At 41.3% G+C, this 14,558-nt stretch overlaps 1 protein-coding gene across 4 annotated transcripts in view; it reads right to left on the bottom strand.

Annotated features, from left to right (window-relative positions):
* Positions 1 to 14,558, bottom strand: part of ALDH18A1 (aldehyde dehydrogenase 18 family member A1) — a 37,130-nt gene that overhangs the window by 21,647 nt on the left and 925 nt on the right. The window contains exons 1-5 of one of the 4 annotated variants that reach the window (XM_068689365.1): positions 10,225 to 10,408; positions 6,623 to 6,746; positions 3,099 to 3,322; positions 405 to 554; positions 210 to 314 (exon numbers count right to left, since the gene is read on the bottom strand). In XM_068689365.1, the coding sequence (XP_068545466.1) occupies positions 210 to 314; positions 405 to 554; positions 3,099 to 3,322; positions 6,623 to 6,716 (573 nt within the window). In that variant the 5' untranslated portion in view covers positions 6,717 to 6,746; positions 10,225 to 10,408. Of the gene's footprint in view, positions 1 to 209; positions 315 to 404; positions 555 to 3,098; positions 3,323 to 6,622; positions 6,747 to 10,224; positions 10,409 to 14,558 lie in introns of those variants that run through there. The other 3 variants (XM_068689363.1, XM_068689364.1, XM_068689366.1) reach the window with 3 other exon arrangements.

Raw genomic sequence — 14,558 nt, 5'->3', positions numbered from 1 at the left:
TAGATGGGGCTTTGGCCAACCTGACCTAGTGGAGGGCCCTGCCCATGGCAGAGGGTTGGAATTAGTTGATCTTTAAGGTCCCTTCCAAACCAAACCATTCTATGATTATGTTAGATGAACAGGACTTTCCTCTCACGAACCCATGCCGGCTAACAACGCTATCACTAAGTGAAGTAGCAAGTCAGCCTAGGAAAGAAGGAATCCCTTACTTGAGCTGCACAGATGCTATACTGCGTAAACATGGCTTCATACAGAGCCATTAGTCCACTCTGGCCAGCTGCTGCACAGGCTCGGGCCTCTAAGACTGGAATAGCCTATAAAGATAAAGAATATCTGTTAGACAGTGACTTGAATATGTTCTACCCAACACTCAAGGAAAAGTGGGACTGCCACCAACCACTCACCATATCTTTTAGCTGACTCTGGCCTGAATGAAGTGCTTGCCTCACACTCTGAGAAAGCAAAATCTCATGACGCAACCGCTGCTTTCCAAAAGCTACAGCACCACTGGTAACAATCATCATCTCTCGGCCCTGATTCTGCAGCATTGACACCTGTAAGTACATAGAACAAAATTATGATGTAGAGTAAGACCATTGCTAGCCTGACAGTTCTGGGTACTACAGCTATTACATGCTCACCAATTCCTGCTGACAAAAATATTCTGCTTATTCATGGATGCACAAAGCAAGACAACCACCCTCCTGTACACCTTCCTAACTGCTTAGGAACTATGTAGAAGACCGCATGCAATCCATAGCTTCTGCTAAACTTTCTTTTCGCACTACCAGTTTTTATGACAATCATGCTTGAACCTTCACAATACATGTTACATAGCAACATTTCGGTAACTCTTGGCCCTCTACCTCCATTGTCATAGATAATGAAAGATAAAGTACAGAAAAGCCATATCCCCAACTTTCTTACCTACCATCCATTCCAAGAGCTTTTATTTTACTGTAGAGCTAACTCTGACAGTACAGCTTTTTACTGCTTCATACAGACACGTATCTGGCCAAGTTACTTTCATAGTCCTAAAGCTAAATGTCTTACAAGAATATAATGTGTTATGCGAACCTCACTTCCCACAGAAGACATATCCAATCCCCCCAAAATCCTCATTTCATTTTGCAGGACCAATCTGTTTGTTGATCCCATCAGCTTTTCCTACAAGTAATGAAGTTTCAAGATTTTTACTGGAAGAAGTCTGCAAATGCTCAAGCAATCAAGAAGTTTTTATTCTTTCTACAGAATTCATATACTTCAGTGCCATATTCCCACAAGATTCAACCAGTGCCTGAGTCATGTCTTATCTGTTGCATAAAAAAAAAAAAAAACAGCTCACTGTCAGAGTATCTCCTTCTGTGCTGCGTCTGGCTGAGACAGAGTTAACTTCCTTCACAGAAGCCCACATGAAACTGTTTTGGATTTGGGGACTAAAACAGTGTTGATAACACACTGATGTTTTGGCTATTGCTGAATAGTGCTTCCAGAGCATCAAAGCTTTCTTTTTCCCTACTCTGCCTCATGCCAGCAAATAGGCTAGGGTGGGCAAGAAATTCAGATGAGACACATTGACGTGAACCTGCCAAAGGGATATTCCATACAATATAACATCATCCTCATAAATAAAAGTAGGGTAACAAAAGATGAAAGAGCAGACGGTGAGGGAGGTAAGAAGATGACTTTCCAAGCAGCCATTGTGCCAGGACTACCTGGATGTCAGTCAGCTTGCGGGAGGTAGTAAGAGATTGCCTCTACATCACTTTTTTCTTTTCCCCTTTCCTTCATTTATTAAACTGCCTTTATTTCATCTCTTACATTTTCTTGCTTTTGTTCTTCAAATTTTCTTACCACTGGTGGTGGGGGCTGGGAGAGGGAAGTAAAAAGCAAAAAAAGCATCTGTATGGGTGCTCAACTGCTGGCTGGAGTCAACCCACCATACTTATTTATTTACTGAGTTATGTCGTGGTTCTGCTCGAGTGGGCAGCCGAGCTCCACCACAGCCGCTCTCTCACTCCCCCTCCTCAAAGAGGAATGGGGAGAAAATATGTGAAAAGGTCTCAAGGACTGAGATAAGGATGAGAAAATCATGCAATAATTATTGTAACGGGCAAAACAGACTCAGCATAAGAAGATAGATAGTAAGATTTATTGCTCATTACTAACAAGCTAGAGAAGTGAGAAACAAAGAAAAGAAACCAAAAGCACCTTCCCCCCATCCATCCTCTTCCACCTCCTCCCCACGAGCGGCGCAGGGGAACGAGGGAATGGGGGTTATGGTCAGTCTACAGCACTTCTTCTCTGCCGCTCCTTCTCAGTCACTCTCGTCCCCTGTGCTGTGGGGTCCCACCCACAGGATGCAGTCCTTGATGAACTGATCTGGCGTGGGCTTCCCACAGGCAGCAGCTCCTGCCAGGTCACCTGCTCCTGCGTGGTCTCCTCTCCACGGGCTACAGGTGCGGCCTGGAATCTGCTCCGGCAGGGGTCTTCCACAGGCGGCAGCCTCCATCGGTGCAGGGCCACCTGCTCCACCGTGGTCTCCTCCATGGGCTGCAGCGTGAAACCCTGCTCCACCGTGGTACTCCATGGGCTGCAGGGGGACATCCTGCTTCACCATGGTCCTCACCACAGGCCGCAGGGGACTTCTGCTCCGGCGCCTGGAGCACCTCTCCCCCTCCTTCTACACTGACCTTGGCACCTGCAAGGCTGTTTCTCACTCCCTTCACTCTCCCAGCTGCTGTGTGGCGCAGCGTTTTTTTCCTGTCTTAAATATGCTCTCACAGAGGCGCAAAACAACATCGCTTATTGGCTCAGATCTGGAAAACAATGGGGCCCTTCCCAAACATGGGGCAGCTTCTAGATCTTTCTCACAGAAACCACCCCTATGGCCCCCTGCTACCAAAACCTTGCCACGTAAACCCACTACAAGTTACAAGGTGTACAGTACCACAGCACAAGGGGATGAAAAAGGCCATTACATTTCTTTAAAAAGTTGTAACCGTTTTATGATTATTTTTTTCCTACGATCTTCTCTGCCATTCAACAGTCTCCAGGTGTCTGAAGTTAAAACCATTCCATTTCAGTTACAAAATTACCTGCTCCACTATAGATGCCAGCCTCCCAAGGGCCAAGCCACACTCATCTCCTCGAGTCACGACAGCACTACCCAGCTTCACTACAATCCGCTTTGCATGCTTCAGCTCACTGCGGTGTGCAAATGATTTGCCATGTGCACGGCTGAGTGGCATGGTGATAAATGGGATGTTGCTCCAATAACGGATGGATTCATTCCTTAATCTTTGATTATGGCGAAGGATATCTGCAGTTAAAGAAAGAAGAAGAAAAAAACAGTTTTTAAGCGTTTCATTCAGACTTCCGAGTCCCTTAAGTCATGTAACACTTCCTCTTTTTCCAAGGCTATAGCCCACAATACACACTTCTCAGTGACTGGGAATGAGAAGCCAGCTTTGAGGTCACTGAAATAAAGTGAGAATGAATAATTTCTGAGCAGCACTAACTTTTGCTAAGGTATATAAAGCAATATCCCATATATTAGAGCTGTGACTCTGGGCATCTAGAAAAGCAAACTGAAGGACACTGTAAAAGAGCCCATACAGCTCACAACAAAAAAATAAACGTGGTAGCTTTAAAAACACTCTCCTTTGCCATGCCTCATTAGATTCAACTAGCAAGTTTTCATCTATTGCAGAAAGCTAGGAAAGAAAAGAAATACATCTCACAGTCTGTAAGTCAGACCCTTTCTCACATTGCTCAGCTGGGGGCAGCGGAAGGGGGATGACGGATGTAAGAAGTCACCTTTCCACAGGATAAACAGGCATTGGAGGGAGCAAAAACAGTCATAGCACTACTGGGGTAAGATACAACAAGTATAAGACTTGCACCTCATTTAAAACAACGTACAAGGGAATATTTCTCAGCAAAATCTGTGTTTTCAAAAAGCTGTCCAAGGACTGTAAGACAAACCAGTCTACTATCGTCAGCACAGCACATTAGGCAGAATAGTGACTGTTAAGGTACAAATCACAAGCAACAGTCTGGATAATTTCTAATTGACAAAGATGTTGACCCAAACACACAAAGTACCAAGGTAAGCTGAAGGCATGAAAGCAGAATGGAAGCACTTCAATATACTTTGTAAAAAGTTTTGCAGAGCCAGTGAACTGTCTCTGAAGAGGGAGTGGTACAGATAAGATTATCTGCAAAGTATGTGTAAAGGCATAAGGAGGAGTATGATAAGCAACATTACTTTAAAAATATTTTTTATGACATTGCCTTATTCTCCACCTATTTTTTGCACATTATTATTCAGAAATTACATTAAACCAGTTCAACTGTTAGGCAGTCTCAAATATTGCTACAGTAAAAGAAAAAAATATATTTCTGACATTGTTACAAAAAAAAAAAAAAACGTGGACCCAGAGTATAGCATAAATAGCCAAAAGTGCATCATAGTCAAAAGATGGCACACATTCAGTCCTAAGCAATATGATTTTTTTTATATTGTTACTTCTGCTGGAGTTAAGACAGATATAACACAGTGCTACAGAAAAGAGAAGCCTGGCATTTAACAATGTTTTACATAATAAACCTATTTTGTTCATTATACACAAGAAAGAAGCTTAAATAATCCTAACTGAGGGCTATGCCAACATGCCACATTTTTATAGGAAGCAGAAAACAGAATTTGGAGATTAATTTCATTTGCCACTCATTTTCACGAAGGAATAGTTGTGAATGTGAATAAAGACAGTAATATACATATATGGAAGAATAGGTAAAAGAGTTCAATTTAACTATTCTTTCAGTATTATACATTACTATGTAGTATTTGTCTATCCCACATGGTATGACCAGAAAGTAAGAACAATTTTAGTGTTTTCAGTTTTCTCAGCAAGAGCTCCAAGGTTTAGAAGCTTAAAAGAAGGCAGCTGTTGAGAGATAACCAGTATTTGAAGAATCATAGAATCATAGAATATCCTGAGTTGGAAGGGACCCTTAAGTCCCTTAAGGGTCCCTTCAAGTCCAACTCTTGACATCAAGTCCAACTCTTGACACCGCACAGGTCTACCCAAAAGTTCAGACCATGTGACTAAGTGCACAGTCCAATCTCTTCTTAAATTCAGACAGGCTCGGTGCAGTGACCACTTCCCGATAAATCACATTTTTCAGAGAGACAAGGAGAAAGGCAATAGTTCTGGAATGAGCAGATTTCATTCATCTTTCATTAAGTCCTAATTGCTAACCTGGCTCTATCACTGTGCAAACACGCTTTTAAAATTTATTTTGCACTACAGTGAGCAGTGAAATCAGCTCTAATGTTATACATGTATATGCAAAACATTTCTGATGATGTAAATCCACTGATTTGTTTCATATTCAATTAGGGCAAAGTTGATATAGCCATCCTGACAACATTTTGGACTAAACGGTTCCTAAGCATTCGTTTTTTTCACATCCAGTACCTTATCAACCATTTCAATTCCTTAAAAAAGGGAAAACAAGCAAGACTTAAGTATGTGGCACTGCACATCCTTTCGTGTGACCTGCATGAGGCTTGTTTCCCAGGAGTAAAGATGCAGAATTTCAAAATACAAACAAGCTGAACAGGATCACAACAGAAATATTGGAGAACAAGGGAAACCTGTAATACATTCTCAATTCAGCCTTGGAATGAAACTGATGAAGTAACTAGAGTTGCTCCAATACTGAATACTGACTATTGTCAATGCTAAGGAATAGTTTTCACAACATTGACTATGACTAGTTTACTGATTTTGGAAAATGTGTTATATTTAGAGATGCTACAAATGCGGAAGTCAACAGAGCTATATCTCGAAGAAAGAAAAAAAAAGATTTTTCATGATTTAATAATCCATATGAATATGCACAAAAGAGAACTGTTAACCTAATGAGAAATGAAAATCTTGCATGCATTGGTAACAAACAGTTAACATTTTTATTCCATAATATTCCAGATACTGTCTTGATCCAGTAGAGTCAGTCTATTCCTGCCTTCACTCTAGTTGATTAGGGGTCTGAAACAGAGAATGGCCCTCTCAAGTCAGATTTTCATAACAGAACAGGGAACAACAATAAACATGTCATATTCTTAACCACTATCTACAGGGCACCTATGTATTTATACTCAGGCTTCCTGCAAGCATGTTTCTACTTTTACCTAATCCAAAGAAATTTTAGCTTTACACCTTGCAATACCTGCCTTATTCAAGACATCTGCGGACTGAAAATGTGGATGGGGAGCAGGTATCATCAGACCATGTTTTCTATGAACAGATCAGGTTATTTTAAAATATCCTTATATTTTAAAATAAAAGAAATGCTTTTACAATGGGATTATTTACTTGAAATATGTCAGAATGAGAAATACAACCTCTGAAGACACCCAGCTCCATAATACTCAGTTAAGGAAGAAAGTAACAGTAAGAGAGTACAGCTTCAATTGCAGCTCACTCCAGAGGTTGTAAATTTTGAATTATGTTAATGAGGTGATTTAACTTCCAACACAGAAAAAGCATAGACATGCCCAGACACATACTGACTAACATTATTAGAAATGTGTGCTTTCTCTCATACATACAGAAACGGGAAATGGCTGCGATGGCATGTGGCGGCAACACAAAGCACCATCCAGGGGAACGGACAAGAGGGCTCAGAGCAGCTCGACACAACATTTTGAGATGCCTTCTGCAAATCAAGGATATCTGCAAGTTAAAAGGAAGGGTGGGGGGGAAGGACACTGGTTAAATATCAGTGAATTTCCATCTGTATTTCTCTCCTCCCCAACCAACCCCCCCCCCCAGAACTCTTCCTTGTCCTGTACAGTCTTAATGCAATTTCCCTGTGCAAGAGACAGCCCATTCTCCTCAGTCTCATGCTGTGACTTAGAAGATCTGAATGCTCCTGTTCCATACCTGCTGGCAGAAGATTATTATTAAAGATGAAGAACAAAACAGAGTTCCCCAAGAAGGGAATAGACTATTAGTGAATGTACCTACAATGGAAAAAACGTTGTAACTTTGTCCATGAAGCCTGGAGGAAAAAAACTGGAGGCAAGTTGGATCATCTGTACACCTCACTACAGAGCATCTACTCAGAGCATATAATTCTCATAAATCACAGCCCTATTCAGTGTAGAAGATATGCTGGTTCATTTTTCACTGATCACTACCAAATGGCAAGATATTAACCCTGACTACAAGTAAGGACACTGATTTCCAAGGTATTTGGCATTAGTTTCCCTTGACTGAACTTTTAAGTTCTCAGGATACTCATAACACTAAAGCCACTGGAGCAAGTACCCAGTAACTGAGGGATACACAATAAGCAGTTTCCTATTACAGGTCTAACTTGAAGTAATGCACCTAGTATCACAAAGAAAACAAAGGTAATGAACATGAATCCAGTTCTCCTGGATTGTGCCTTAGCCATGACACTTCTCCTTCCCCTTTTATAAAATCTTGCTTCCTTTACTTGCTTTCAATCCATCCCTCCACACCACTGGACCAGACAGGGCAAACAACATTGCACAAGCTGTGGTAGGGGGAGGGCATTGAATAGAAAACAAAGAGACCTCATAGCAACTGTAACAGCAGTTTTCTGATATACTTACCTTGACAAATTCAGTGCCTGGCAGTTCTGGCCTACACATACGCAAACATTATGAACACTTGAAGTTGCTTAATTACCCTGTATCAGTTTATCATTACTATGCTTCATTACAATCCTTACCAAAGTATACACCTCTACATAAGACAAGGCATGCACCAGCAGGTAATGATTCTTTTTTTTGGCTAGTAAAGATCAGATAGCATGGCATTGTAACTACATTAACCTATTACACCTCTCCAGTTCTGTATTTTACCTGAAACAGCAGCCTTGACCACTGGAAGGATGAGGCAAAGGACGCAGAGCAGATGACAGAGCTAAGCAAGTAGTCAAAGATTCCTTCTCATAACAGGGCAAATTTAAAGGAGGTGGTAAAGGGTACTGACCAGACATTCCCTGCTTGAACCCTCCAGAGATCCTCTGTCACTTACCAGTTATTTCAGGCATGTGCCTCTGGGAGGTACAATTTCCACTGTCCAAATATCTGTCTGTTTGACCGTCCTACCTGGAAGTTCACCCTGCCATCCACCCAGTGTCAGCCATTGTCTTCCCAGTAGGCTCTTCATTTCACCTCTAGGGGATGCTCATAGTCCAACAGGTCCTGAAAACACGGACTGGCAAAGGGCAGCTCTTTTATCCGCCACTAAACCACGTCCCAAAGCACCACTAGACGTCTCTGAAACACCTCCGGGGATGGCCACTCCAGCACCTCCCTGGGCAGCCTGTTCCAATGCCCAACCACCCCTTCTGTGAAGAGATTCGTACCAATATCTGTCCTAAACCTTCCCAGCACAACTTGAGGCCATTTTCTGTGTCCTACCATTTGTCAGCTGAGAAAAGAGACCAACGCTCACCTCTCTACAACCTCCTTTCAGGGTAGGAGGGTCTCCCCTTAGCCTCCTTTTCTCCAGACTAAACACCCCCAGTTCCCTCAAGTTGCAGAACTACTCCTTTCTCTCCCCACACTGAGTCAGGGATTTAGAATTTATTTCAATGCTCACTTTCCATTCCGACATCATTTACAGTATTTCCATACCAGGATTGTTTTACTGAATACAGTAAGAAACAACAACAACAAAAAGCTAAAAAATTAAAAATAAAACCACCATCAACAGAAAACAACAACAAAACATCCCATACCACAACCTCAAAAATTCTGCCTTAGAGGGTAGGGGGGGTCCAATAAAAAGAAATGCAAAATGCATTATTTAGGTACAAAACTCTAGCATCAATTTTAAATCTTTTTGTCATTGCTAAGAAAACCTAATCTCACCAAACTAGTCTCCAAAACAGTCTTTTAAAAATACCACTCTCATCGTACCTTCAAGCCAATAAAAGTTATCCTTATATCATCTCTCATAGATAGCATTACTATTGGCTAGTTTTTATGAAATTAGTAATTTCTAAGGAGCTATTAAGTACCCCAACACACTTGGATTCTGTTCCAGATCAGTGTAAAGAGACTTAAGTCACCTTCCCAGGAAGTCTGAAGTGGAATGAAGGTCTCAAATCCTAGAATTGGTGCTTTTAACAACAACAATCTATGACACTGGATATTTTTTTTTTCAGTCTGTTAGCTAAAAGCCCATGGGATGTCCACACCCATTTAATGCAAGTAGATAAAATAAGTTTAAATAAACTTTTCACACTTTTATATATAAAGGCCCATATCTCAATTAAGTGTTCAGGACATTCCACATATGAAAAAAAAAAAAAAAGTCCTATAGAAAGAGTTATCCCGTACTACATTTAAGCAACAAAGCAGAGGTAAATCAAGTTCCCAGGAAAAAACACACGATTTTAATGAAGCAATTCTCTACCATAACAAAAGAAAAATTCCTCTGTAACATTTGTAACTTTTTGTTATGTAAACAACTCTGTTAATTTACAAACTAAAACTTTTGTAAGAAAAAAAAAAATCTGGATCTCTTAGTCTATCTCAAAAACAAGAAACCTTCCCAGAGGGAAGCCATTTCAGGAGAATGAACTAAAATAAAGAAAAGCTTCAAATACAGTGTCTTTAGAACAGTTCACAAATAGCTCTGACCAGAACTTTACACACACAAAATTTATACACAGAGTTTATAGAAGTTTATACACAGAGAGAACATATATCATGCAATTCTTTTCTACCAAGAATCCATTCCAGCTGGACAGTGTGGTCACGACAGTCTGTAGCCATTGCCACGTACAGCTGAAAAAAACCTGTCATGACCTGTAAAATCTGCTCTAATACTTTCAGCCTGAAGTACTGCAGAAGCTAATGTCCACACAATTTCAGTACTGCTCCCTTTTGTTCTATCTCGTATATAAACAGGCTAAGCAACACAGACAGCATTGTGCGGCAACAGCACTGGAGACGGCACTAGAAACTCCAGCAGCCTGCCTGCAGAGAGGGCAAGCTGAGGAATGGAGCGATCCACACTACAGGCAAGCAGCAGATCCTGCTCAAGCACAGGCAGGATTTTAGCTTAGCAAAACACAACAGCAGGCAAATTACTTGCTGCAGTTATCAGTGACACCTACAGGTGCCAGCCCTTGTCTGAACACTTAGATCCACCTGGATCACCATACCTGTCCCCTGCTGCTGAAGCCGTGACACTGCCCAAGAGAAGCAGCAGCCGCAGGGTGCCAGGAAGCAGACAAGACCGAGCTCTGCGCAGGCCGCGGAAGGCAGAGGCGGCCGGCCTAGCGCAGCCAATCCCCAGCAGCACGAGCCACATCAGCACGGCACCGACAGGCTGAAGGCCGGCTGCCAGCTGACGTAACCTCCGCGACTGCGGCTTCATCCCTCCCAGCAAGCGTGCACACCTTCCCATCCCGCTGTCCCAGCAGATGATGTAATTCTACTCCACGTTGCAGCACAAAATCCAGGGCTTTACAGTTACAGCATTAACAACTGTTTTCTGTCTAGTCCCAGACCAGTCCAGACAGCCCTACCCATGGCACAGGCCGCCCATCCAGCTTCCCTTGACCTCAGTTCTCCCTGTTCTCAGATGTTTGCACTCTGATGCAGACAGGAGATGAAAGGGTCTATATAGCCAAACGTTTGAGAGTGGATTCACCTCCATCAGCCCCCACCTCCTATGTTTTCTCCACTGAGTCCCAAACCTCTTCACTAGGGCTAGAGTGTTGGCTTTGCTCTTCATTCACCTCCCACGCCCTATTTGCATTCATTTCTGAATTAACCAAGAAAGCACTTGTTGCCACATTTCGCAAAAAACATAAATGCTACAGTTTCTCATCTTGAAAGGCATTACAAAATTCACAGCAGTTCTTCAGTTCAACTCAGATACTGGTTATACTTGCCTCCTGTCTGCATTTATTTTACCACCGTCATATTCCTATTTTCCTACTGCAATGAACAAATTCCACCAGCACCAATTCTCATGTCGTTACAAGAAAGTAAGTGGTGGGGGTTTCCCTGTTTTTGTATTTTGTTGTTTGTTTGTCTGTTTAAATTCTCAACACATCGTCCTCTAGAATCAGGAAACAAACTCACCTGAAAGTCTTACATCCATGGAGAAAATTTCAAACCCTGAACAATATTAGAGGGATGGGGAAGCTCACAACAACCTCTATGTCTCAAGAATTTATAGAAGACCAAACTCACAATTGGTTGAGGTTAAGATTCCACTGTCTCTACAGAAAGGAAAAGAAACTGCCCCCCTCAACCCCAAAATAAATATATGGACACCACTTTGTTAGAAGGCTATCTGAAGATTTCCACATTGCTGGAAGTGGAATTTGGTTTCATCATAGCACACATATGCCCTGCTTCACCTTCTCCCCGCTACAGTTATTAGCAAAGGTAAAGAATCCTGATGTGTACAAATGTAGAATACAGACAGCACCAGAATGATGGTGATTCAGACACAAGTGAAGAGGCAGAACGGTAATTAATGAGGCCAATAGCATTACATAGAAAAAAAAAAAAAAAACTGCTAAGCCTTCAATTTTATTTTTAAACACGTAACAAAAAACAGGAATGCCCTTATTTTAGATTGATCTGTCCACTTTTCAGCACATGCAACTCCTTTGAACTGTGCTTCTAAATAAAAAGCAAAAGGTTCCCCTCAACACCTTCAGCTACTGAAGAGCTGCTTTTGCTCTTCACACAGTGAAATAAAGGAAGAATTGGTATGAGAAAATAAACAAAAACCTTTCCTTTACCAAACAAAACTGAGTGCTTTTACAGAAGGATGCTTGTTAACAGTAAAGAATCCTAGATTTCCTGCCTGATGAGCAGTAATTTACTTCAGTGTACAACAAACACATAAGGAAGTCAGCAATGAAAGACTGGTTTCAGATAGTTAAGGGTAGTGAACACTGAGAAATCTCAAGCAGAGCCTCATCTTCAAAGAAAAGGCCAAAGAACCATCCTGGTGGCAGTAACAATATGCGTAGGCCAGCATGCTACAGTCCACCTTCAGTCCTAGGTACAATTGCTACAATTATAGGTAGGTATATCTCTAAACAAAAGGTTTGCATTTTTCTCTAATTGAACAAAAACAAGCAAAACCAAGAAAGAGTAGGTGTTTTAATCCAGATTACTACATGAGGACACAGGTAAATTTAATCAAGTGCTGGTCATCACTATGAAACCTAGAGACAGGGTCAGTTAGCATCTTTCATTTATTTCCCTCGTCTTAGCATCACCACTCTACTCTTGCCTGGATCAAATCTGGCTACTTTCCTCTAAAACCTGTTCTTAACACCAAACAGTGAAACATCAGATTCCACCTGCTGTTAAAGATAAAGACAACAGAGCTAAAATCTCAGTCCTGTATCAGTTTCCCTACAGCCATCAAATCATCAAATCAAAGCTGTACAAGCATCAAAAGTCGTTCGGGAAAGCAACGGAGACGGAAAAAAGATTTTATAATAGCTCTGGCTAATATACTGACACTAGTGTCCTGAATGACAAGATGAAAATTCAGTACCTGGACACACATTCATATTCACGAGTAAATGTAGCCAGATAACAGAAGGATAGAAAGAAAAGAAATTTGAAAAATATAAACTGAAGTCTACAGTCTTGTTCAATATTCCCGGACAAAGACTGATATCTACATTTAGTACCCTATCAGCTCCTCCAGCACGTATTATAGAAGCTTTAGATGCAGTTTTGCACCCTTCTAAATTATTTATTCATACCCTCTGTATCCAAGGCCCCATTGTGGAACCTCTTCAACAACTGCCTTACAGCGGTCTTTAAGCCAGAAAACCATAGCATCCTGAGAAGAAAGACAGGGAAAAATCACCAGCTGTATGATTTATTTATAGGTCCTTGTCCTGTCACTTCTCCATGAAGAGTATCACTTAAAACAGCATTTATCAGTATCCTGATGGCATTCCCTCCAGTTCCTTATTTTTAAGCCTTTACCTACCTCTCTTTTTTTATTCTGTGTCCTCACAATGATGTGTTTACTTATTCTTTTGTGGTTGGGGAGAATAAAGAAGGTGTTTGGTTTCTACCAAGGATAAGCCAACACCCAATCCTAATGGGGAAAAACTTACCCCCAAAAAATTGGTATGACAGCAGTTTCCATCAGATGCCCAAATAAAGTATATGGGTGTGACAAGAAAACGATTAAAACTACCTAAACACTCCCCTGGTCTCTATCTTTGTGTGACTGGGGCTATCCACCTTCTCCACACCACTTAGTATCTTACAGACTTGTAACACGCACCTTCTCATTCCTGCACGTGAATTGTGGCTGCAGTGCTCAAGTTGCTCCTAAACAGTTCTGTCACCACAATTGTCAGTTTTGCCACCCCTCCTTCTCAAAGCTACAGCTCCCATCCCACTCCTTAAACCAGTGTTCAGCTTTATCACTAATGTTCTGGTCAGAGACCAACCAACCCACCTGACTACACAATCACATGAGCAGTAGCACCAGCAGAAGAGAAACACAGCAATTCCTGAGACTGTACTGCCACTAATAAAGCTGTTTACGATGCTCTTGCTGTTCTTAAACAAAAGCTATTTCATATCTACGATCATGTGCACTGCTTTTCCTTGACCTCCCCCACTAACCTCAAAAGAGTACAGCATGTTAGCCAGAAAAACGAGCCCAGAACAGCACACGATGCTCAGAGTTGGTTGGAGCATGTATTTATAGTGGCATGATACATATGGTCATGATACATCAAATGATATATCAAACGATATAAATGAATACATCAAATGATATATTCATTTTGCACTTCATTCCTTGCCTGGTAATTTCTAACATTCTATTTGCTTCTTGACTGCCACTAACACCTCAAACTGATGTTTCAGAGTATCATCTACAGTGACTCTCAGCGGTTTTCTTCCCTGGATACTGTAGAAAACTGTGAAAATACCATCGCTTTCATATTCCTACCAATACAACAGCAAGAAGAGCACCTGAAAAATTACCTGAAAAAGCCTGGGAGACGATCACTCTGCTACTTTCAACAACCCTGGCAAAGAGTAGTTTAGAAGAGGAAAGCAGTACAGCACACAAACTAATAAATCCATACAGAACTTGAAGGAAAAAGCTTTCACCAACACAAACACAGAAAAGGTAATACCCTTTCTAAAGTGCCTAAATATAAGTACTTTACTACAAAACAGAAAGAAGAAAATGTTAACCCTTTATAAGGTGCTTTTCAGTGTTATCAAGAGCAAATCTGACAAGAGAAAGAAGGCAGAGACTTTGAAGTACCCAGTGTTTTTAAGGGTACAGAGGCAACACAGGTACAAACATTTATGGAAGCATTTTAGTTATTTGTCATTTCAGAAAATAAAACTGTCCTTGACTTCATAGTACAGAGACAGTTGCTGAGGGTTTTGGGAAATCTGTGTAAGTTTTGGTCATCGAGTCTCCTTTATCTGCAGTTTTATTACTTCTTTCAGAGAGCTATCAGGTTTCTTCTTA

The sequence above is a fragment of the Anas acuta genome, chromosome 7 (genome assembly GCF_963932015.1).
Source record: "Anas acuta chromosome 7, bAnaAcu1.1, whole genome shotgun sequence".
NCBI lineage: Eukaryota > Metazoa > Chordata > Aves > Anseriformes > Anatidae > Anas > Anas acuta.
The sequence above is the reverse complement of the archived record's forward strand: the minus strand, read 5'-3'. Positions and strand labels throughout refer to the sequence as shown.